Below are 24025 nucleotides of genomic sequence, written 5' to 3' on the forward strand. Positions count from 1 at the left end.
GGGGTGGGAACTAGGCATAAACACAACTTCCAATAAACAATTAACTAATTACAAAAGGCTAGATATGAGTCTCATTCCGACAGTATTAAGAAATCTCATTACAGCTAACCTCTCATACATTAAAAGCAAGGAGAAAGAAAACATTATGATAAAGTCCATATTTCAGAGTTGTGTGAGGCTACACATTAAATTACATGATTTCACATACTCATATGGTATATACACTTATTTAAGTATTTTTAAAGACTTCATCATTGGCAATGTAAAATAAAATAAAAATGTGGGGATCACACAAAAATAACTGTGTGTAAACCACGCCCCCAAATATTAAAATGAGCCCTGCCTCTAGCTGGGCTTGGACTAGCCTCTGTTGGCCTTGCTAGGGGCTGACCCTTGTTGGGCTGGTGTGGGATTGGTGTGGCCTAGCCCATGTTGGGCTTGGTGGGGACTAGACTTTGTTGGGGTTGTGTTGTTGGCTATACCGGGTTGGGCTTGTGTAGGCTAGCTTGTGTTGGGCGTATTTGGGATTGGTGTGGGCTAGCCTCCGTTGGGCTGGCGTAGGGTAGCCATGTTGGGCAGATTTAGGATTGGTGTGGGCTAGCCTCCGTTGGGCTGGCGTAGGGTAGACATGTTGGGCAGATTTAGGATTGGTGTGGGCTAGCCTCCGTTGGGCTGGCGTAGGGTAGCCATTTTGGGCAGATTTAGGATTGGTGTGGGCTAGCCTCCGTTGGGCTGGCGTAGGGTAGCCATGTTGGGCAGATTTAGGATCGGTGTGGGCTAGCCTGTGTTGGGCTGGCGTAGGGTAGCCATGTTGGGCAGATTTAGGATCGGTGTGGGCTAGCCTGTGTCAGGCTGGTGTGACAGGCTAGCCTGTCTTGAGCTGGTGTGAGCTAGCCCGTGCCCACCATGCCCCCGAATACTGTATGGGGCAAATGGGGTCATGTTTCCAGGGAACCCCGATTGAGGCCTAAATATTTCAGCACTACCCCTACAGACATAGAGATTGATTGAATCTCCGTTATTGTAGACATGTTGACTGTAGCTATCGAAATCTATTGTATAGAATGTTATAATAAATAGGCCTAATGAAGCGTGTATGCTTAGCCTATGTTGCAAAGCTATTTGTGCAGGCTATCATCTAGTCAAATATTAATATAAATAAAGATAGCATTTTACATTTCATTTTGTTTTGCTTTTAAAGTTTTAATAGATACAATTGTGTCCACCAAAAAATACGAAGTGCTTGTGTTATTGTAGCCTAGTCCGCACGACTATGAACAGTGCAGCATTTGGCCACAAGAGCGCGAGCCTGAGCCACACCAGAGGCGGGGAAGATGACAACAATCGCGTCCCCTTTAGTCCGAAAGATTGTGGGTAAAGTAAAGCATTCCATTACAAACACTGTCAAAGCCACACCGGAGGCTGTCAACAGCTTACTTCCACACACTTCAGCGTCTCTCCGTCTTACACGATGATCCCTGACAACCCAGATATCGGACACACAGTTGGTTTTTATTTCATTTTTCTGTCGTTCGGTAAGTATTGTTTGACTTACCGTTCTATTTGGAGTTATACACATTTTACTCTTGCTTTATGTGGCAAGTGGCTGCTTTAAGCAGGGAGTAGAGCAAGCACGGTGGCTCCATGTCTTGTTATGGAGACACCGTGTTGCACATCTTGGAAGAGCTAACGCTAGCTAGCCATGTAGCTAGTCAGCAAATGACTGGACATTGCACATATTTGCATCAGGTTAGGAACTTAGAAACTCCTAAATGGATAAGCTACACATTCGTTAACAACTGCTGGTGTTAAATTGTTTCTTTAGTTCATTGTGAATTGCAAAAACGCATGTTTTTACTACGACAGCTGAGAACATATAAGCTGTGGAAGCTAGCTACTGTATATTGACTACATTCTAAACTTCCTGACCAGGGGCATATTCTTTACGCCGATTCTGTTGCAAAACGTTTCTTAAACGGGAGTCAACGGAACGAAACGGGGAGGGACCTCAATTAATTTGTCCAATATAAACTCTGGCTTTGGCTCTGTTTGCTTCCGTTTGGTTCTTACGGTAAACGGTTTCTGTAATGAATACGCCCCAGTGTTTTGCTGGCTGCTGAGTGCTTAGTGTATGGTGTGCAAGTTAGCTTACATTCTGTGAAAATTACTTTTAAAATTGTAACTGTGCGGTTACGTTTGAATAGCTACATTGTATTAATTGATTACTCCGCCCAATAGCTCAAAACGTGATGCATGCATGTGCGACGAATTGCTGTAATTGCCGCCAGGCTATTACAGCAGCACAGCGGCTAACTGTAAATTAGGTCTCCTATTGCATTATTATTCTGCCAATAAAAGTTCAGGTAACAGATTAGCAATACCTAAAGACTGCAGCCAGGAATAATGCATTATGATGTGGTTATGCATTGTAAGACTTGTCATAAGCATGTATGACCCATAGGTATCAATATGATCAAGATCCATGAACCTGACTAAATAATATTTGTTAAATAAGAATGTTATTCAGCAAACCTGGGTTCAAATACTATTTGATATCTTTAAATACTTTGAGGGGCAGGTTTCCTGGACACAGATTAAGCATAGTTCTTGACGCTATCCATTGGATTGTAATAATTTGTTGGTATAAAAGTGGAGGTTTTAAAACATGTTTTAATTTGTTGCATGGCTCAGGCAGCCAAGTGTAGGCTATGGTGAAAAGCTGTTTGGCTCAGCTAAAGATGATCTATTATATTGCTTAGCTCAGTTGCAACTTGTGAAGAGGAATAACTTTGCTGGTGTTTCTGATTAATAAACAATGCCATGCTGGTGGGTGGTAACATTCAAATAAAACCCAGCCCTCAAAATAAACATAGACTGAAAAGTATTAGCATGTCATATCATGGGAAACACACGGCATTGGCATGGAAAATATCAGAAGTTTCCACTACAGATTTTCCACTTCAACCACAAATATATCATACTTTGACTAAAAACAATGACTTATTGACTTAAATTCTTGTGCAACATCACGTGTAGGCTAAGCTATGGGCAGCGTCTTTCAGCTGAAAAAAATTGAATTTCTGCTCTTGTCGGCATTTAATCAAATAAGATTTTAACCCAGGTCTGCTATTCTTTATTCACCATAGTGGTTACAGATTATCTCACCAATTGTCCACGCTGTACTGTTGTTACTAACAGCTTCATGAGCATTAATGTAATTGTTGAATGGCATAAGTGAACGGAGTAGATTTTACAAGAATGTATCTGTAACACCACAGTTTTGTAGATTAACCTATTGTGTGGGCAACCAACTCACTTCCTTGTGGTTATTGTCCTGCCTGAGATTGGGAGTTCGATCCCTGGCCTAGTCATACCAAAGACTGTAAAAAATGGGTCCCAATGCGTCTCTGCTTGGCACTCAGCAGATTGATTGGCCGGGGTAAGGTCCTACGATAGACTAGCATCCTGTCCAGGGGGTGTACTTGTACATCAAGCTGCCTCACGCTACAGAAACAGGATATGGTTCCTGCTCCTATGAGCTGTTCCGGCTCCTACCTACGTATGAGCAGATCATTGCCTTGCTGTGGTTCAAGCAGATCTGTGTCAAAAGCCCGATCAGCCTGACCCTGCCACTTAGTTAAGTAAAAAACTGAGGGATGAGAAAATGTAACCACTTTCAATTTCATAGACGGAGCTATGGATGCATAGCCTGGCTAACTGGACTCACGTGGTACACAGTGAAGAGTCAGTTTGTTGGTGCACTATTCACACAGAAATTGGCTTGAGTTTTGATTGGTTCTGTTTTTTTCCCCTGGGGATTGAGAACTCTCCTTGTTTGGATTTGAGAATCCTACAGTTGTATTGGAAGGGGGGGTTGCTCGGTGTATATGTCGTTGTCCACGCCCACATAGTGTGTGGTTGTCCATGTGGATGTTTGAGTGCGAAATAAACAGAGGGGAACTAATCAGTAAAAAAGTACAGCCCCAGCAACTTTGTTATTGTTTATTTTTTGTGGATGAAATGGAGGTGAGGTGCGTTGAGAAGTGTGGTTAAAAAAAAAGTGCAGTACATATTCTGCTGTTCTATTGCGTGAGCAATGATGTCCGAGGGAAAACAAACTGTGTTCGTTTTTGTAATACATTCTTTGTTGTTTATATCCCAAACGGATGTGGCAGTTTCACCATTAAGGATTCCAGGTTTAAATATATTTTGGTGCTATTGTTTGCTTGCAAAGACTCAGAGGACTCAACAAAAACATAAACATCTGAGATTTTGGAGTATGATAGGATAAGACAGTTGTGCTAGGATCATAAGGCATTAACATTAGGGTTGTGCAGTATCTAGATTTTCATACCGTCATCCAGTTTCTGCACCATACCGGGGTTTACGGTATTACGGAAAGTGCACACGGGCGCTATAATTATAACTTTTTTTTACACACAAAACAATTTAGGCAACAGGGATCTTGGGGATTGAATGTCTCGGTTGTAACCAATAAGCTTGATCTTGACATCTAGCCACTTAGCTAGCAAGTTAGCAAACCAAATGCATAGCTGGAGCCCTGAGCTGGATATAATTAATTTGATTCATCTTAGATTTCTTATCGTTATACGATACTTATAGTTAGTTATAAGCTGTGGCGTAACACGCAACTCCCGCGAGGTGTGGGTGGCCCCAACCCCTCCTCCCCCCAAAGCAATTAAAATATCTTTTTTAAACGGTATTGAAAATTATACCGTCGGTATTTCGAAATACCCAAGGTATACGGTATAAAACGTATATCACCCAAGCCCATAGCCACGGGAAGTAGGGTTGCTGTGGTGAAATGGCAAAATGCTAGCACCCCTTGCAGATGAGGTGTAATAATTTTGTATTGTTGCAATAAAAAGGGCACTGAGAGATGACCGTGTCGTGGAGGAGATGACAGCCAAGGTTTGTATTATATTTATTTTAATTAAATGAATGACACACATAGAGAACACAAGGATAAAACACATGCAAGACATACACACTAATGTGCTAATATGACATGTAACATCAATCAAATTGAACAATGTCCAAATTAAAATTATAACAATGACAGGCATTTATGACCAAGGTGATGGCATGTGCTATCCAAATCGGCCTCAAGATGCCCACAGACAACGCGCCCCACAGAGTGAGCAGAACCCCAGCCCGCTATCGCCAGACAATGGAGACTGAAGTGGTGGCACACAATGCAGGAGAACTCAGATGGAGATGAGAGTTCTTTGAAGTGGTGGATTTGTTGCAATCAGAAGTGGAGAGGAGATTTGACCAAGAAGGGCTAGGGATATCAGCAAGATGAGAGAACCATAATTGACACAGCAAAAGGAAGCACAACTCGACTGGAATCACAGTCCCTTGATTCCCTTCAACTCCCCATTAGAGTTCTCATTGGGCCTGAAAATATGAGACTGGTCCAATCCAAGCCTGGTGTGCTGAAGCCCAAGCCCTGGTCCAACATCACAGAAATGAAATGAGTCTGAAAAAAAAGCCAGATTTCTAGAAAACAGAGCAGTATATTGATTTAAAATGGTGTGGAAAACTATGCAGTGAAGTGAGGAGACGAGGAAACAGCCATTAGGCCTAGAAAAAGCGCAGAGAGGGGAAAACTCACCTTAAATATATTTTGGTGCTATTGTTTGTTTGCAAAGACTCAGAGAGGACTCAACAAAAACATAAACATCTGAGATTTTGGAGTATGATAGTATAAGACAGTTGTGCTATGATCGATTGAATGACGAAAATAATGTAATATTGTAATAAAGTAGGCTAATGCAAGTGAAGGCATGCATGTATCAAATTCTTGCTTATAATGTACAGTACCAGTCAAAAGTTTAGACACATCTACTCATTCCAGGGTTTTTCTTTATTTTTACTATTTTCTACATTGTGGAATAATAGTGAAGACATCAAAACTATGAAATAACACATAGTAACCAAAAAAGTGCTAAACAAATCAAAGTATATTTTATATGGGGTGGCAGTGTAGCCTAGTGGTTAGAGCGTTGGACTAGTAACCGAAAGGTTGCAAGATCGAATCCCCGAGCTGACAAGGTACAAATCTGTTGTGCTGCCCCTGAACAAGGCAGTTAACCCACTGTTCCTAGGCCACCATTGAAAATAAGAATTTGTACTTGACTGACTTGCCTAGTTAAATAAAAAAATATTTCAGACTCTTCCAAAGTAGCCACCCTCTGCCTTGATGACAGCTTTGCACATTCTTGGCATTCTCTCAACCAGCTTCATGACGTAGTCACCTGGAATGCATTTCTATTAACAGGTTTGCCTTAAAAGTTAATTTGTGGAATTGCTTTCCTTAGTGTGTTTGAGCCAATCAGTTGTGTTGTGACAAGGTAAGGGTGGTATACAGAATATAGCCCTATTTGGTTAAGGACCAAGTCCATATTATGGCCAGAACAGCTCAAATAATCAAAGAGAAACGACAATCCATCATTACTTTAAGACACGAATGTCAGTCAATCCGGAAAATTGCTTCAAAGACTTCAAGTAACAGACACATCTCAACATCAACTGTTCAGAGGAGACTGTGTGAATCAGGCCTTCATGGTCAAATTGCTGCAAAGAAACCACTACTAAAGGACACTAATAAGAAGAAGAGATGTGCTTGGGCCAAGAAACAAGCGCAATGGACATTAGACTAGTGTAAATCTGTCATTTGGTCTGATGAGTCCAAAGTTGAGATTTTTGGTACAAACCACCGTGTCATTGTGAGACGCAGAGTAGGTGAACGGATGATCTCCGCATGTGTGGTTCCCACCGTGAAGCATGGAGGAGGAGGTGTGGGGGTGCTTTGCTGGTGACACTGTTTGTGATTTATTTAGAATTCAAGGCACACTTAACCAGCATGGCTACCACAGTATTCTGCAGCGATACGCCTTCCCATCTGGTTTGCACTCAGTGGGGGCTATCATTTGTAAATCTTGGGATGTATTTATATTTGTTCTCTCACTTGCTGTTTTTCAGCAACAGTTTTTGACAACCATCCACCTCCACAGCCACCACCAGCTATAATAACCTTAAGGTCTGTCATTGGAACTCCTTTCCCCCAGCTGGGGGTTTCGATGCCAGTAGACCCGCATAGGGCTACCTGCCATCACATCATCTGTCTTTGACGATCTTCCCTCGGACACGACGCCATTCCTCAAACTATTTAATAAAATTCCATATTGCATTGCGTCTTTGTTCATTCAGTTAAAGCTGTACTCGATTGAAAGGAAACTCCCAAAGTCATATTCTACCGTTATACTAATTTAAAGCAATAGTCATGTGTGGTCACCTAGATGATCATTTCAGCACTGTTTTGTTTGGGACAGCACTATTGCACTGCTTTGGGACAAGCATGGGGGACTCGTATTGATAAATCAATCAATGTCAGATTTTAGCATTCACTGAATCTCCGTTTGGCTATTTGGTAACAATTATGCTGGTTAAATGTTAGCTAAGTTGAGGTGAGTGCTCATGATCATCTTTACTCTAGTTTGCTTATATATTAGCTGATCAGAAACATTTTCTACCATGTTATGTAGCATAACAAGCAGCCTGTCCTACACCTGACCAAAAGCTTGTCTGATAATCAATCATGTCGTACTCCTGACCAAAAGCTTGTGACTTGTCTAATAATCAATCAATGTGATTTTGTTTTTACTGTATCCCTGTCTGTATATTTGGTTAATTGATCTCTAGCTAGGCAAGTGGAGGTGGTAGCTCATTTATTTGTTTGTCATCTATCACTTATCAGAAACATTTAACATGCAATAATGTAGGGCTGGGTGATATGGACAAAATTGTGTGTGTCGAGAGCACTGGTTCGAGAGAGAATTGCAGCAGCCAGCCGTGCAGCACCAGTGCATGTAGTGAAAACTTTTTACCAGTTGTAGGTAGGCTATTTAGATTGCCAGTGTGCAGACACCCATTTTCAACCCTTTTGCCATAAAACATATGAACACGGTAGAACTGATATAACTGCGCTAAAAACTGGAAAACAACTTTAGGCGCACTAGAATGTGTAGATAAAGTAAATTGTGGTAGCTCAAAGTAAACCGCATTTTAATGTTGGTTTTTCTTATTGAAAACCATATAAACGGAAGGGTTTTCCGCATGCGCAATTCTTGGTTCTCGAGCGCTGAGCAAGTGGACATTTTAAATGGAAGTTATGGAACTCTCGCGTGCTTCTGTTATGGGAAAAAATTCCACAATGAAACTGACATTAAATGTGGAGAATGATACAGTTGCATTTGTTGGCCATCGAGTAGGCTATTACTTTATATGCAGTTCTAGGCTACTGTAGCCTGAAGTGACGATATCGCCGCAGCCAGCCATTGAAAATCAATTTGTGCCACTTGTGTAGCCTACCTGGAGCTGGCAAACCGATTTAATAAATAGCCTATAGCTTCAGTAGATTTTAGTTGTAGCCTTGTGCAATTATTAATAGTCATGTTTAGTTAATTAAATTGTAAGGTATCAATTGTGATAATGTTCACAGTTTTATTGCAAGTGTATCATTCTCCACATTTAATGTCAGTTTCATTTTGGATATTTCCCTGAAATTAGATGTTGGCCTATTAGGGGGCTATAGGATACCTGCATCTAGCTCAGCAAACCATAGTAAAGTTGAATTAGTCAGTAGCCTATGCCTATTGAAATGACAAGTCAATCTTGCAAATATCTGGCATATAATAACTGCACAATTGACAGAAAATATCCTAACATTTGTTTTTTGAAGTTCGTCCGTGTTTCTTGCACAGAGATTAAGACCCTCTGTCCAATTTTCATCACTCAAACTCTTTATTGGATATATTTGAGCGGTCATTGGGCTAGATTTAGGTCTGGTATTATCAGGTTGAATAGCTAATTATGTTTGCTCTGACGCAGTACATTTATTACCTAGCTAGCGATTAACATTAGCGGCTAACAAGATTTAGGCCCAACTTGCTAAGAAAGGAGAAACTAGTTGTTTGCAGATATAAGAAACACAAACTAGTAGTGTAATTATAGAACGCTAGTGGATTTATATTAAGAAGCAAAGTGAAAACAGTATGGTTGTCATCAACATTGTTGCATGTGCTGCATTGACCATGCAGAGACTGAAGTGTTTCGTGGTCGAGGTACAACAAATGCACTTTTTCTTCTTTGGTATAATGGCGTTCACAACAATTATATGTGCATTCCGCAACGTACTGTACAGGTGGATAATAAAGATCCGAAAAGGAAAAAATGCGGAGTAAAAACACAAAAAAAAACAATTCCATACAAATGATCAATAACGAAATAAAACTAAATCAGCCTGCTTTTCTATTTTAATCAGGTCCCTGCAAATATAATGATGTCCAGCTTCTTGGACTTCTTGGAGTACAATTAATAACTGTGGCTATAAATGCTACAAAATCCACCTTCTTCACAATAAGTGTATCCAGATCTCTTGATTGACGTAGACCATTTGCAACTGGTTGCGGTGCATCCACCGCCATATCTTCAGAACTGTAGCCTCTTGCCCCTTAAACTCTCTTCACCACCTCCATATAGGAGATTTGCTGTACAGCCCTGACCCTTGACACTTCAACCTCTTTCACCCTAACAGGCTGACTACATCGCTTGCATCGTGTGTGCGAGCGTTGCATAATAAATGTAGAAATCTATATATATATTCAATTATTGCACCCACACTGCTCGCACGCGCCAACAATAGAATAGTTCAGTTCAGTTGTGGCTACAGATCGCGCTGCAAGTCCTGCCTCTCCCATCGCCTCATTGGTTTATAGAAGTAGGTACCCACGTGCCATCTCCTCATTGGTTATACCCACGTGGGTGACTGAAAGACGAACGAGGTCAGTATGAAAGTTGCCAATCGCAATATAAAGTCAAGAGAAGAAAAAGCCTGGAAGGAGGAGTGATGACTAGAAACGATTCGGTTGACCGTTTCATGTGTGGATTAATTGGCGAAGTAGAGGACCTTGTGCATTTCAGGTAAAATAACTCGATGTTTATATCCCGGGACAAATTAGCTAGCAAGTGCAAGCTAGCTAGCTAAATTGCCATAAATGTTTAATGCTTTTCGACCTGTCCCCAAATTAATATAATTGGTTTACAGTTTGTTTTGATATTTTAACCTGTGTGTCGTGATTGCGTTTGGTGTGGGGGGGCAAAATCAATTGATGCACAATCATGCGCGCAGCTGGTTTGGGTTCCATGTAACAGGGCACTCAGGGAATTCGGAAATATGATCCCCACCACAGTTGCAACATTTTACATTCACAGACTCTTCAATAACATATTCCTTCCATACACTTACATCTGCAAACACTTGACACATGGCCAAACTTTTTACACTTCTTGCATTGTATCTTATATATCCCAACTTTACATATGTTGGTAAATACTCATCAAACATCAATCATACAGATACACTTTGCTCCTTTTTCCCATTCTCCATACAGGTCAAGCAACGTGCATTTAACTTTTCCTGGAATTTGTTGCCTAAGATATTGATTATCAATGTCCAATGGAACGCCAACGATAACAACACCTTTTACCAGTGCCCTGTTCCGGACATCAAAGCCGCCCACTTCATGCGTTGATAATTTTGCGAGCCCCAATGCACGCTCCTTTTGCTCTTTAGATACATACCATACCACTCCTGGTTACTTTGATTGCATCAACTTTTCCCAACACCGCCTTTAAACATGGTCAAGCACTTTATTTTTTAAATAAAATAACAAATAAATAAATAACTTGAATTTCTGGCAAACATCCATTTCAGTAATCGCTCAAAAGACCCGTGTTTTGAATGCATGTTTGATTAGGAAAACATTGGGATCAGTTATGGGTCTACGTTCGATAGTTTACAAGGTCCAACAAGGCACATTAGCAGCCGCAGGGAGGTCATAGGATGTATTTTGTTAGGATGTATCAGCGTTAACAGATGCCATTCGAATATGGGCTTCTTCTGATACTGGTCTTGTGGATCATCATCAGCCTATTCGTATCGCAATTTAAAAAATGTCAATCATCGGAAAAATATGTTTAATCATGGCCACAAATTTCTCTGGCCCAGCCAATATTGGAATCCTGGTGCCGCTAGTGTCTGCAGCTGCTGCGGCTGAGAGAGAGCTGTAGTACGCTAGAAGGTGAATCCTGGTGCCGCTAGTGTCTGCAGCTGCTGCGGCTGAGAGAGAGCTGTAGTACGCTAGAAGGTGAATCCTGGTGCCGCTAGTGTCTGCAGCTGCTGCGGCTGAGAGAGAGCTGTAGTACGCTAGAAGGTGAATCCTGGTGCTGCTAGTGTCCGCAGCTGCTTCGGCTGATACACTGTGACGAGATCCTGAGGCCCATTGTCGTTCCATTCATCCACTGCAATCACCTCATGTGTAATGATAATGTCGCAAGGATCTGTACACAATCCTGGAAGGCTGAAAATGTCCCAGTTCTTCCATGGCCTGCATACTCACCAGACATGATACCCATTGAGCATGTTTGGGACTCTCTGGATCGATGTGTACGACAATTTGTCCCAGTTCCTGCCAATATCCAGTAACTTCTCACAGCCATTGATGAGGAGTGGGACAACATTCCATAGGCCACAATCAACAGCCTGATTCACTCTATGTGAAGGAGATGTGTCGTACTGCATGAGGAAAATGGTAGTCACACCAGATACTGACTGATTTTCTGATCCACGACCCTACTTTTTTTTGTAAGGTGTCTGTGACTAATAGATCTATATCTGTATTCCCAGTCATTTGAAATCCATAGATTAGGGTCTATTGAATTTATTTAAATTGACTGATTTCCTTATAGAAACTGTAACTCAGTAAAATCTTTGTAATTGCAGCATGTTGCGTTTATATTTTTGTTCAGTGTAATTATGATGTACAAAGCAATGTGTGCACCTTTCACAACAGGCTTTTTGCAAACACTCATTATTAAATTAACTTAGGCTACATTGATACTGTTACTGAATCTTGTCCTTTGCTTAAGCTACTCATCACATTAGGAATTTTATCGTTAGTCTGCATGCAATGCTTTATTATAAAGGTGATTCATTCATTCATTCATTCGGTCAGTATCCCCTACTCAAAAACTTCCCGCATCTATGAGCATTAAACTATATTTTTTTACGAGTAAATGGGTATATCTTAAATTGAAATATCCAGAAAATATTACATATTGTTCCTTTAATTTAGTTTCCCTGTAAAAGTTGCGCTTCAAGCAGCTCTGATTCTCAATTCTCTCTCCGATTCTCATTTAAATAGTCAAAAATGGTCGTAAATATCACAGGGTAGGCCTTCAATGAAGATGGAGGTATCTTAACTTTAAGTCACCTAACCCAGCTCATTAGCCTAACTATTGACAGGATTTATTTTTCTTAATCAAGGTTCTTTAACTTCTTGAGGGAAAGGTTATTGCAAGATCCTGCATCTTGTCTGATGACTTTTAACATGAGTCAAACAAACTAAAAGTTGGCCTTGGTGTGAGTGTTCCTATTAATTACCAGTGACACTGACCTAGATTCATAGCCCCGGGCACAGCACCTGACGAGAGAACATATATTTTGGTGTTACAGCATTATTTATGATCGGCAGTGGGAGACTTCTCGCGTGACACAACCCATTATGTCCACACTGCATCTAACTTTGAACTAGGCCTAGGCTAAATCTGAGGATTTACAGCCTCAATTCATCAGGACATGGACTTTAATGTTGACTCCAATGCTTTCCACAGTTGTGTCAAGTTGGCTGGATGTCCTTTGGGTGGTGGACCATTCTTGATACACACAGGAAACGGTTGAATGTGAAAAACCCAGCAGCGTTGCAGTTCTTGACACTCAAACCGGTGCACCTGGCACCTTCTACCATTCCCCGTTCAAAGACACTTAAAACTTTAGTCTTACCGATTAACCCTCAGAATGGCACACATCTCATTTGTCTCAAAGTGTAACAAAATATTATTTAACTTGTCTTCTCCCCTTCATCTACACTGATTTATGAAGTGAATTTAACAAGTGACATCATAAGGGATCACAGCTTTTGCCTGGATTCACCTGTTCAGTCTATGTCAGGGAAAGAGCAAGTGTTCGTAATGTTTTGTACAGTCATTGTATACATGTTTACAGAATGCACTAAGACCTAATCTTAGTGCATTGGTCTTTTAGCAAATAGGGCTATCTAATGTATATCACCCCTACCTTGTCACAAAACAATTGATTGGCTCAAACGCATTAAGGAGGAAAGAAATTCCACAAATTAACTTTTAACAAGGCACACGTGTTAATTGAAATGCATTCCAGGTGACTACCTCATGAAGCTGGTTGAGAGAATGCCAAGAGTGTGCAAATCTGTCATGAAGGCAAAGGGTGGCTACTTTGAAGAATGTTAAATATTAAATATATTTTGATTTAACACTTTTTTGGTTACTACATGATTCCATATGTGTTATTTCATTAGAACAGAGACCAGTTTTTAATGTCTTCACTGTTATTCTACAATGTAGACAATTAGTCAAAATAAAAATAAAAACCTTTAATGAGTAGGGTTGTCCAAATATTTGACTGGTACTGTATATATATACACTATATATACAGTGCATTCTGAAAGTATTCAGACCCCTTTACTTTTTCTATATTTTGTTAACGTTACAGCCTTATTCTAAAATGTATTAAATAAATGTTTTCCCTCCTCAAACTACACACAATACCCCATAATGACAAAGCAAAAACAGGTTTTTATAAATGTTTGCTAATTTATTAGCTGCAAAACAGAAGTACCTTATTTACATAAGTATTCGAACCCTTTGTTATGAGACTCGAAATTGAGCTCAGGCGCATCCTGTTTCCTTTTATCATCCTTGAGATGTTTCTACAACTTGATTGGAGTCCACCTGTGTTGAATTCAATTGATTGAACATGATTTGGAAAGGCACACACCTGTCTTAAAGGTCCCACAGTTGACAGTGCATGTCAGAGCAAAAACCAAGCCATGGGGTCCAAGGAATTGTCCGTAGAGCTCCAAGACAGGATTGTGTCGAGGCACTGATCTGGGGAAGGATACCAAAAAAATGTCTACTGCATTGAAGGTCCCCAAGAACACAGTGGCCTCCTTCATTCTTAAATGGAAGAAGTTTGGAACCACCAAGACTCTTCCTAGAGCTGGTCGCCCAGCCAAAACTGAGCAATCAGGGGAGAAGGGCCTTGGTCAGGGAGGTGACCAAGAACCCTATGGTCACTCTGACAGAGCCTTTCAGAAGAACAACCATCTCTGCAGCACTCCACCAATCAGGCCTTTATGGTAGAGTGGACAGACGGAAGCCTCTGCTCAGTAAAAGGAACATGACAGTCCGCTTGGAGTTTGCCATAAGGCACCTAAAGGACTCTCAGATCATGAGAAACAAGATTCTCTGGTCTGATGAAACCAAGATTGAACTCTTTGGCCTGAATGCCAAGCGTCACGCCTGGAGGAAACCTTGCACCATCCCTACGGTGAAGCATGGTGGTGGCAGCATCATGCTGTGGGGATGTTTTTCAGCGGCAGGGACGGGAGACTAGTCAGGATCGAGAGAAAGATGAACTGAGCAAAGCACAGAGAGATCTTTGATGAAAACATCAAAGTGGCCCACCCAAAGCCCGGACTTGAACCCAATCGAACATCTCTTGAGAGACCTGAAAATAGCTGTGCAGCGACCCTCCCCATCCAACCTGACAGAGCTTGAGAGGATCTGCAGAGAAGAATTGGAGAAACTCCCCAAATTCATGTGTGCCAAGCTTGTAGCGTCATACCCAAGAAGACTAAAGGCTGTAATCGCTGCCAAAGGTGCTTCAACAAAGTACTTAGTAAAGGGTCTGAATACTTGTGTAAATGTGATATTTCTGTTTTTTTATTTATAAATGTGCAATACAAAATGTACTTGTTTTTGCTTATCATTATGGGTTATTGTGTGTAGATTGATGAGAAAAATAAACAACGTAAGCAATTTTAGAATAAGGCGTTAACGTAACAATGTGTTAAAAGTGAAGGGGTTTGATTACTTTCCAAATGCACTGTGTATGTACAGTTGAAGTTGGAAGTTTACATACACTTAGGTTAGAGTCATTAAAACTCGTTTTTCAACCACTCCATAAATTTATTGTAAACAAACTATAGTTTTGGCAAGTCGGTTAGGACATCTACTTTGTGCATGACACAAGTAGTTTTTCCAACAATTGTTTACAAACAGATTATTTCACTTATAATTCACTGTATCACAATTCCAGTGGGTCAGAAGTTTACATGCACTAAGTTGACTGTGCCTTTAAACAGCTTGGAAAATTCCAGAAAATTATGTCATGGCTTTAGAAGCTTCTGATAGGCTAATTGACATCATTTGAGTCAATTGGAGGTGTACCTGTGGATGTATTTCAAGGCCTACCTTCAAACTCAGTGCCTTTTTGCTTGACATCATGGGAAAATCAAAAGAAATCAGCCAAGACCTCAGAAAAAAAATTGTAGACCTCCACAAGTCTGGTTCGTCCTTCGGAGCAATATCCAAATGCCTGAAGGTACCACGTTCATCTGTACAAACAATAGTACGCAAGTATAAACACCATGGGACCACACAGCCGTCATACCCCTCAGGAAGGAGACGCGTTCTGTCTCCTAGAGATGGATGTACTTTGGTGCGAAAAGTACAAATCAATCCCAGAACAACAGCAAAGGACCTTGTGAAGATGCTGGAGGAAACTGGTACAAAAGTATCTATATCCACAGTAAAACGAGTCCTATATCGACATAACCTAAAAGGCCACTCAGCAAGGAAGAAGCCACTGCTCCAAAACTGCCATAAAAAAGCCAGACTACGATTTGCAACTGCACATGGGGACAAAGATCGTACTTTTTGAAGAAATGTCCTCTGGTCTGTTGAAAAAAAAATATTAGTGTTTGGCCATAATGACCATCGTTTTGTTTGGAGGAAAAAGGGGGAAGCTTGCAAGGCAAAGAACACCATCCCAACTGTGAAGCACGGGGGTGGCAGCATCATGTTGTGGGGGTGCTTTGCTGCAAGAGGGACTGGTGCACTTCACAAAATAGATGGCATCATGAGGCAGGAAAAGTATGTGGATATATTGAAGCAACATCTCAAGACATCAGTCAGGAAGTTAAAGCTTGGTCGCAAATGGGTCTTCCAAATGGACAATGACCCCAAGCGTACTTCTAACCCCTGGTGATAGTCAGTGTTTTAACATAAAGCTCTTTCCCTCATCCTAGTATAGAACCCAGTGTAGTTCATGCTTATCTTCTTGTTCAGCAGCATGATTCATTCTATATTTTTACTTTTGCGTGCGAGTTTGTGTGTGCCACCAACCATGATAGATATGACGTTCTCACAAAATCAATACATTTTCATGAAATAGGTCTTACCTTGTTGGTTTTCCCCTGACCTTAACACTAACACTGCATTTTTCATGGGTATTGAAAATATTCCTAGTCCTCTCACTGTGGATTGAAGGTGAAAACAGTTCTAATAAGGTGGCATTCTTAAAAGGTTTGCTGTTGCACTGAGAAATAAAAGGGCAACCAGCTGAACAAATGTTGTCATCACGACCAGTCAGAGGAAATGGCTTTGAGGCACAGGAGGTCACGCATGCATGAAATGCGGTGACACTTGAAAAGCTTTCAAACATAGTTTCCCTCTCTTAGACCATGTTCATTGCTAAAATATCAAAGTGAGTACTGAGCTGTCTCTCTCATTGTGAGTTAGAGAGTGGAGACATTGTTGAAAACAACAAGGCTAACCTCATTTTACTGCAGGGTGTGTAGTGAGGTGCTTATCAGTAGCACTAGTGGCATCATGCAGGCAGTGCACGCCGAGCATGTGCAATTCAAATGGCTTTCCCCCCTCTGTCTGTCTTTGCCCATCTTTCTCTAGGGACTGCCATGAAAAGATGGCAAGTTTCGACAGATGTAGCAGAATGGGGAGTGAACTTTGATGTATTCCTGCAGGAAGCTGGGCTGGGTTGTTTGTGTTTCTTACTCTGATTAATCCATCATTAAGTGGATTTTAGACCGCTTCCCATTTCTCAACTATTCAACAAGACTGGGATTTCACACACCCAACTTTTGTAGTTTATCTTTGGAATAATTTACATGCTACTGTAACACCCCTTCTCTCTAAGCCGATCAACTGAAACAAGACAAGCTGGAAGTGAAATTGGCCTCCTCTCTGTGTGCTATTAAAAACGCAAGTGAAAACCCTTATTTTTTTTCATGTTTTTGCGATCCTCTTAACAATCATATGCAATGGTGCTCAGATAGCCACAGCCTTCCCTGTGGCTCAGTTGGTAGAGCATGGTGTTTGCAACACCAGGGTTGTGGGTTCGATTCCCATGGGGGGCCAGTACAAAAAATGCATGAAATGTATGAATTCACTACTGTAAGTCGCTCTGGATAAGAGCATCTGCTAAATGACAAAAATCTAAATGTAAATACATTTTGCCCATTTTGTAATTTCAGAATTTGGCCGTTCACGTCATATTTATGATAATTTCATAGTGGTTAAAGGGATACTTTGGGATTTTGGCAATGACACCCTTTACTGTATCTATTGCCCTAGTCGGATGAACTCGGATACCATTTTTGTCTCTGCATCCAGTTTAAAGGAAGTTAGAGGTAGTTACGTGAGCCAATGCTAACTAGCGTTAGCGCAATGACTAGCGTGCTAGCAGTTACCATAGACTTCCAGTCTATGCGCTAATGCTAGTTAGAAATTGTGCTAACGCTAGTTAGCAACTACCTTTAAACATCACGCAGAGACATACAAATGGTATCCACAAGTTCATCTGACTCTGGGGAAGTAGATAAAGGGCTTCATTGCCAAGATCAGCCATACTGTAAGACTGTGTGTTTCAGCTATACTGTAGGTGTCAGTGTGTTTCAGCCTTACTTCAGGACTGTGTGTGTGTGTGTGTGTGTGTGTGTGTGTATTTCAGCCGTACTGTAGGACTGTGTGTTTCAGCTATATTGTAGGTGTCAGTGTGTTTCAGCCTTACTTCAGGACTGTGTGTGTGTGTGTGTGTATTTCAGCCATTCTGTAGGACTGTGTGTTACAGCTATACTGTAGGTGTCAGTATGTTTCAGCCGTACTTCAGGGCGGTGTGTGTGTGTGTGTATTTCAGCCATTCTGTAGGACTGTGTGTTTCAGCTATACTGTAGGTGTCAGTATGTTTCAGCCGTACTTCAGGGCGGTGTGTGTTTGTTAGCCATACTGTAGGATTGTGTGTGTTTCAGCTATACTGTAGGTGTCAGTTATGGATACACTGATATTACATTTTTGTCCAATATTGATATCCAATATTTTCCTTGCCAAAAAAAACTATACCGATTTTATTTATAATTTTAGCGGCCTTTTAAACATTCTAGTTCAGTGAAATAGTTGAAATGCACACAGAGACCAAAAAGTTATTTTGTTGGCATTTACATAAAACATAATAAAACCTATTTCTTTCACTTACTTGCTGTGCTGTTTCGTTGTTCATTTGTTCAGTCTCAACCAGGAATTCATCATGCATGTCAAGCAGTGAAGTTTCAGCTCGGTCTGTCCGTGGCCTCTCTTCCTCGTTGCGCACTGTCACTGTGTCCGTTTCCATCTTGTCCAGCTGTGTCTGTAACATTTCACGTAAACCCTGTTTCTTGTCTGCATCGAAGTAGCGGTCCTTGTACCTAGCATCGAGCATGGTGGCGACACAGTAAAGAGGCTCAGAGAGAATGCCACCGAATCACTTGTTCACAGCCTCTAGTAGAGTACTTTTGCAAGTTTTAACCCAATGGTCTGTGTCGGCAGTTATGTTGACCAGACGTTTCAATGCCATGACAGAGGGTATCACATCTGCTGCAGACACAGTTGATTCGCCTATTTCTCGAGTCAGTTGTTCGAATGGAGCTAGGAGTGTGTTCATGTTTCCAAGTCTCAAACATGGTCTCAAATGCCATTGAAATGGCAGCAGCGGTATGAGAACCAGCACATTCTTGAACATGCAATACGGCTTTCCTCAGTAGGGAATCCTCGTCGACCCACTGTGCTGTCAGACTCGGCATGCTCATGGGGCTGACATCGCTGGTCCAAATGTCCGTTGTGAAGTTAATAGCAGTAGCAAGTAGCTCATAGATGTGCGTTTCAACAATACTGTGTAACTCCAGTAGGGCAACATCTGAAAAATAGCGCTCGAGGTGCTCGACCAGTTGGCGAAAGCCAACATCATCCACGACAGAGAATGGTTGATTGTCAAGGGCAATGAATTCCATTATCTTGGTGTTAATGGATTTCGCCTTTGAATGGGCTATTATAATGGGCTATTATACTGTTCATGGTGTCCAGGTCAGGATAATAAAACCATGTATTTATTAAAGACTATCAGAAAGAATGTTTGTACTTATTTATTTTGATCCAAAGCCATGAATGAGTGAGTCACTCAGCTTATGTAGGTGCCGGCTACATGACTGTGTCATCAACTTGATAATATATAACAATATTTTGGAGGTTATTTTGTTTAAAAGAAAAAGAGGGTGATTGTAATCTGAATAAATGCCAAAATAATATTTGTAAAGGCCAAAACATTTATTTCTGTTTTTAGAGGGAGAGAAACTCTGGGCCAATTGTGCGCCACCCATAACGGCCAAAATATCGTCCTGCTAATAGCCATAATGGTGCTGTACAACATGACTGTGTGTGTGTATGAAAGAGTATTTTTATCATTATTTTATTTAACGAAGCATAAAGATGCTGATGAAGAAATACAGTACTGTACAGTATATGCTTTTACATTTGGATAATAAAACATTTGAAGCATTTTGAAGACAGAAGCCACCTGCATTTGTTTATTAGGCTACTGTGCAGTCTGACAAGTAAACATAGCCTTTAGTACATACTGTAGTAAACATGGGAAAGTGCCTAATTCCTTACATAAGGGAGAGCAGGCCATGTCCAGACTTTCTCGGTGACCTCAAGTACTCATTAACTCTTTCTTTAATGCTTTTTCGTGTTGCATCAGTCATGGACAGAAACTTCTGAGACACAGTATTAATGATGAACACCCAGAGGTTCACTGGTAAGCCACATTTGCCTCGGGATTCATCCCAATTGGTATTCTGTGCCCACTTGTGGTATCTCTCTTCGGTTACACATCCTTGGAATAGCAGAACAGCATAACGGTCCGGACGGCCCTTGCTGTGCCTGGTGAGCAGTTGGTCAAGTACTGTTGTCAGAAGAGGAATGGAAATGCCAGGGTGAACCGACGACCTGATGAATCCGCCACGTATGTTGACTCTTCCTGTTGGAGGTGGAGTTCCAGAGCTCACAGGTGTGCCTGGCATGGACTGTGACTCCATCTCGTTCCTTGCCCTCTTCAACGCGTCATTCTCCACCCGACTCTCCGCCAATGCCACCTGACTCTGAACCAATGCATCAGCTGTCGCCCGTGTCTCTGCCCTCAAATAATGGTTCTCTTTCTGATGGTCTGCCTTCAATGACTCGATCTTAGTCTTCAAAGTTTGAATATGATCCATGTGCACATTCATCAGGTGAGCAGAATGGTATTGCCCTGATCCCCCATCGATTACAGTGACCTATGATAGAAACGGTAGATCAATTAAGAATTAAAAGTGACTCCAATACACATGCTCCTACACATTAAGAATCTAGCAAAACTAACCGCTTTCTCAGCATGGCCCTAGATGGTGGAGGTCAGATATACCCCCTTCCCCTGAAACACCCACAACATGGTCCCCTGTAGTGACCATATTCCCAAGCATCTCCGTGCGGTCTCGGAGATGGGGACTGGTCTTGATAAATCAATGAGATTTTTATTTTCACTGAATCTCTGTTTGTGTATTGGTCTGACTAGAATTAGAAAATGAGGGTGTAGAAATGTTATGCTCTTAGTGTAACCTTTATTTAACCATGTAGGCTAGTTGAGAGCAAGTTCTCATTTACAACTGCGACCTGGCCAAGATAAAGCAAAGCAGTGCGACACAATCAACAACACAGAGTTACACATGGAATAAACAAGCGTACAGTCAATAACAAAAGAGCAGAAAAGTAAATAAAAACAATATGGGGATGAGGTAGGTAGATTGGGTGGGCTATTTACAGATGGACTATGTACAGCTGCAGCGATCGGTTAGCTGCTCAGATAGCGGATGTTTGTTTAATGTTAGTGAGGGAAATATAAGTCTCCAGCTTCAGCAATTTTTGCAATTTGTTCCAGTCACTGGCAGCAGAGAACTGGAAGGAAAGGCGGCCAAAGGGGGTGTTGGCTTTGGGGATGACCAGTGAGATATACCTGCTGGAGCGCGTGCTACAGGTGGGGGTTGTTATCGTGACCAGTGAGCAGAGGTAAGGCTGAGCTTTACCTAGCATAGACTTATAGATGACCTGGAGCTAGTGGGTCTGGCGACGAATATGTAGCGAGGGCCAGCTGACTAGAGCATACAGGTCTCAGTGGTGGGTGGTATAAGGGGCTTTGGTAACAAAACAGATGGCACTGTGATAGACTGCATCCAGTTTGCTGAGTAGAGTATTGGAAGCTATTTTGTAGATGACATCGCCGAAGTCGAGGATTGATAGTCAGTTTTACTAGGGTTAGTTTGGCAGTGTGAGTGAAGGAGGCTTTGTTGCGAAATAGAAAGCCGATTCTAGATTAGATTTTTTTGGATTGGAGATGTTTAATATGAGTCTGGAAGGAGAGTTTACATTCTAGCCAGAAACCTAGGTATTTGAAGTTGTCCACATATTCTAGGTCAGAACCAACCAGAGTAGTGATGCTAGTCGGGCGGGTGCGGGCAGCGAACGGTTGAAAAGCATGCATTTAGTTTTACTAGCGTTTTAAGAGCAGTTGTAGGCCACGGAAGGAGTGTTGTATGGCATTGAAGTTCGTTTGGAGGTTAGTTAATCTTACATCTAGACGTTCCGCTAGCGGAACACCTGCTCCAATATCCAATGATGGGCGTGGCGCGAAATACAAAGTCCTCGAAAATCCGAAAACTTCAATTTTTCAAACATATGACTATTTTACACCATTTTAAAGACAAGACTCTCCTTTATCTAACCACACTGTCCGATTTCAATAAGGCTTTACAGCGAAAGCAAAACATTAGATTATGTCAGCAGAGTACCCAGCCAGAAATAATCAGACACCCATTTTTCAAGCTAGCATATAATGTCACATAAACCCAAACCACAGCTAAAAGCAGCACTAACCTTGGATGATCTTCATCAGATGACACTCCTAGGACATTATGTTATACAATACATGCATGTTTTGTTCAATCAAGTTCATATTTATATCAAAAACCAGCTTTTTACATTAGCATGTGACGTTCAGAACTAGCATTCCCACCGAACACTTCTGGTGAATTTACTAAAATACTCACGATAAACGTTCACAAAAAACATAATTATTTTAAGAATTATAGATACGGAACTCCTTTATGCAATCGCGGTGTCCGATTTTAAAGTAGCTTTTCGGTGAAAGCACATTTTGCAATATCCTGAGTAGATAGCCCGGCATCACGGGCTAGCTATTTTGACACCCACCAAGTTTGGCCCTCACCAAACTCCGATTTACTATAAGAAAAATTTGATTACCTTTGCTGTTCTTCGTCAGAATGCACTCCCAGTACTTGTACTTCAATAACAAATGTTGGTTTGGTTCCAAATAATCCATAGTTATATCCAAATAGCGGCGTTTTGTTCGTGCGTTCAAGACACTATCCGAAGGGTAAAGAAGGGTGACGCGCCCGGCGCGTTTCGTGACCAAAAAATTCAAAATATTCCATTACCGTACTTCGAAGCATGTCAAACGCTGTTTAAAATCAATTTTTATGCGATTTTTCTCGTAAAAAAGCGATAATATTCCAACCGGGAAACCCTGTTTTCGTTCAAAGACGAAAAAATAAAAACATGGAGTCTTCTCGTGCACGCGCCCCAGTCTCATTGTTCTCAGATCGACCACTATCCAAATGCGCTACTGTTTTTCAGCCATGGCCTGCAAAGTCATCATTCAATGTTCTGGCGCCTTCTGAGAGCCTATGGGAACGTTAGAAAATGTCACGTTACAGCAGAGATCCCCTGTTTTGGATAGAGATGATCAAGAAGGCCAAGAAATAGTCAGAGAGGGCGCTTCCTGTTTGGAATCTTCTCAGGTTTTGGCCTGCCAAATGAGTTCTGTTATACTCACAGACACCATTCAAACAGTTTTAGAAACGTTGGAGTGTTTTCTATCCAAAGCTAATAATTATATGCATATTCTAGTTTCTGGGCAGGAGTAATAATCAGATTAAATCGGGTACGTTTTTTTTATCCGTCTGTGAAAATACTGCCCCCTATCCATAACAAGTTAACACATTGTCCAAAGAAGGGCCAGATGTTTACAGAATGGTGACGTCTGCGTAGAGTTGAATCAGGGAATCACCCGCAGCAAGGGCGACATCGTTAATATATACAGAGAAAAGAGTCGGCCTGAGAATTGAACCCTGTGGTACCCCCATAGAGACTGCCAGAGGTCCGGACAACAGGCTCTCCGATTTGACACACTGAACTCTGTCTGCGAAGTAGTTGGTGAACCAGGCGAGGCAGTCATTTGAGAAACCAAGGCTATTGAGTCTGCCGATAAGAATACGGTGATTGACAGAGTCGAAAGCCTTGGCCAGGTCGATGAAGATGGCTGCACAGTACTGTCTTTTATCAATGGCAGTTATGATATTGTTTAGTACCTTGGTGCGTGGCTGAGGTGCACCCGTGACCAGCTCGGAAACCGGATTGCAGAGCGGAGAAGGTAAGGTGGGATTCGAAATGGTCAGTGATCTGTTTATTAACTTGGCTTTCGAAGACTTTAGAAAGGCAGGACAGGATGGATATAGGTCTATAACAGTTTGGGTCTAGAGTGTCACCCCCTTTGAAGAGGGGTATGACCGCTGCAGCTTTCCAATCTTTAGGGATCCTGGACGATACGAAAGAGAGGTTG

General features: G+C 41.5%; 1 protein-coding gene across 2 annotated transcripts in view; it reads left to right on the plus strand.

Annotated features, from left to right (window-relative positions):
- The first annotated feature begins 1303 nt into the window (after positions 1–1303).
- Positions 1304–24025, plus strand: part of b3glcta (beta 3-glucosyltransferase a) — a 133483-nt gene continuing 110761 nt past the window's right edge. For both annotated transcript variants that reach the window (XM_014213563.2, XM_014213565.2), the window contains exon 1: positions 1304–1535. In XM_014213563.2, coding sequence (XP_014069038.2) covers positions 1472–1535 — 64 coding nt within the window. In that variant the 5' untranslated portion in view covers positions 1304–1471. The remainder of the gene's footprint in view (positions 1536–24025) is intronic.

The sequence above is a fragment of the Salmo salar genome, chromosome ssa09, assembly GCF_905237065.1.
Source record: "Salmo salar chromosome ssa09, Ssal_v3.1, whole genome shotgun sequence".
Classification (NCBI taxonomy): Eukaryota; Metazoa; Chordata; class Actinopteri; order Salmoniformes; family Salmonidae; genus Salmo; species Salmo salar.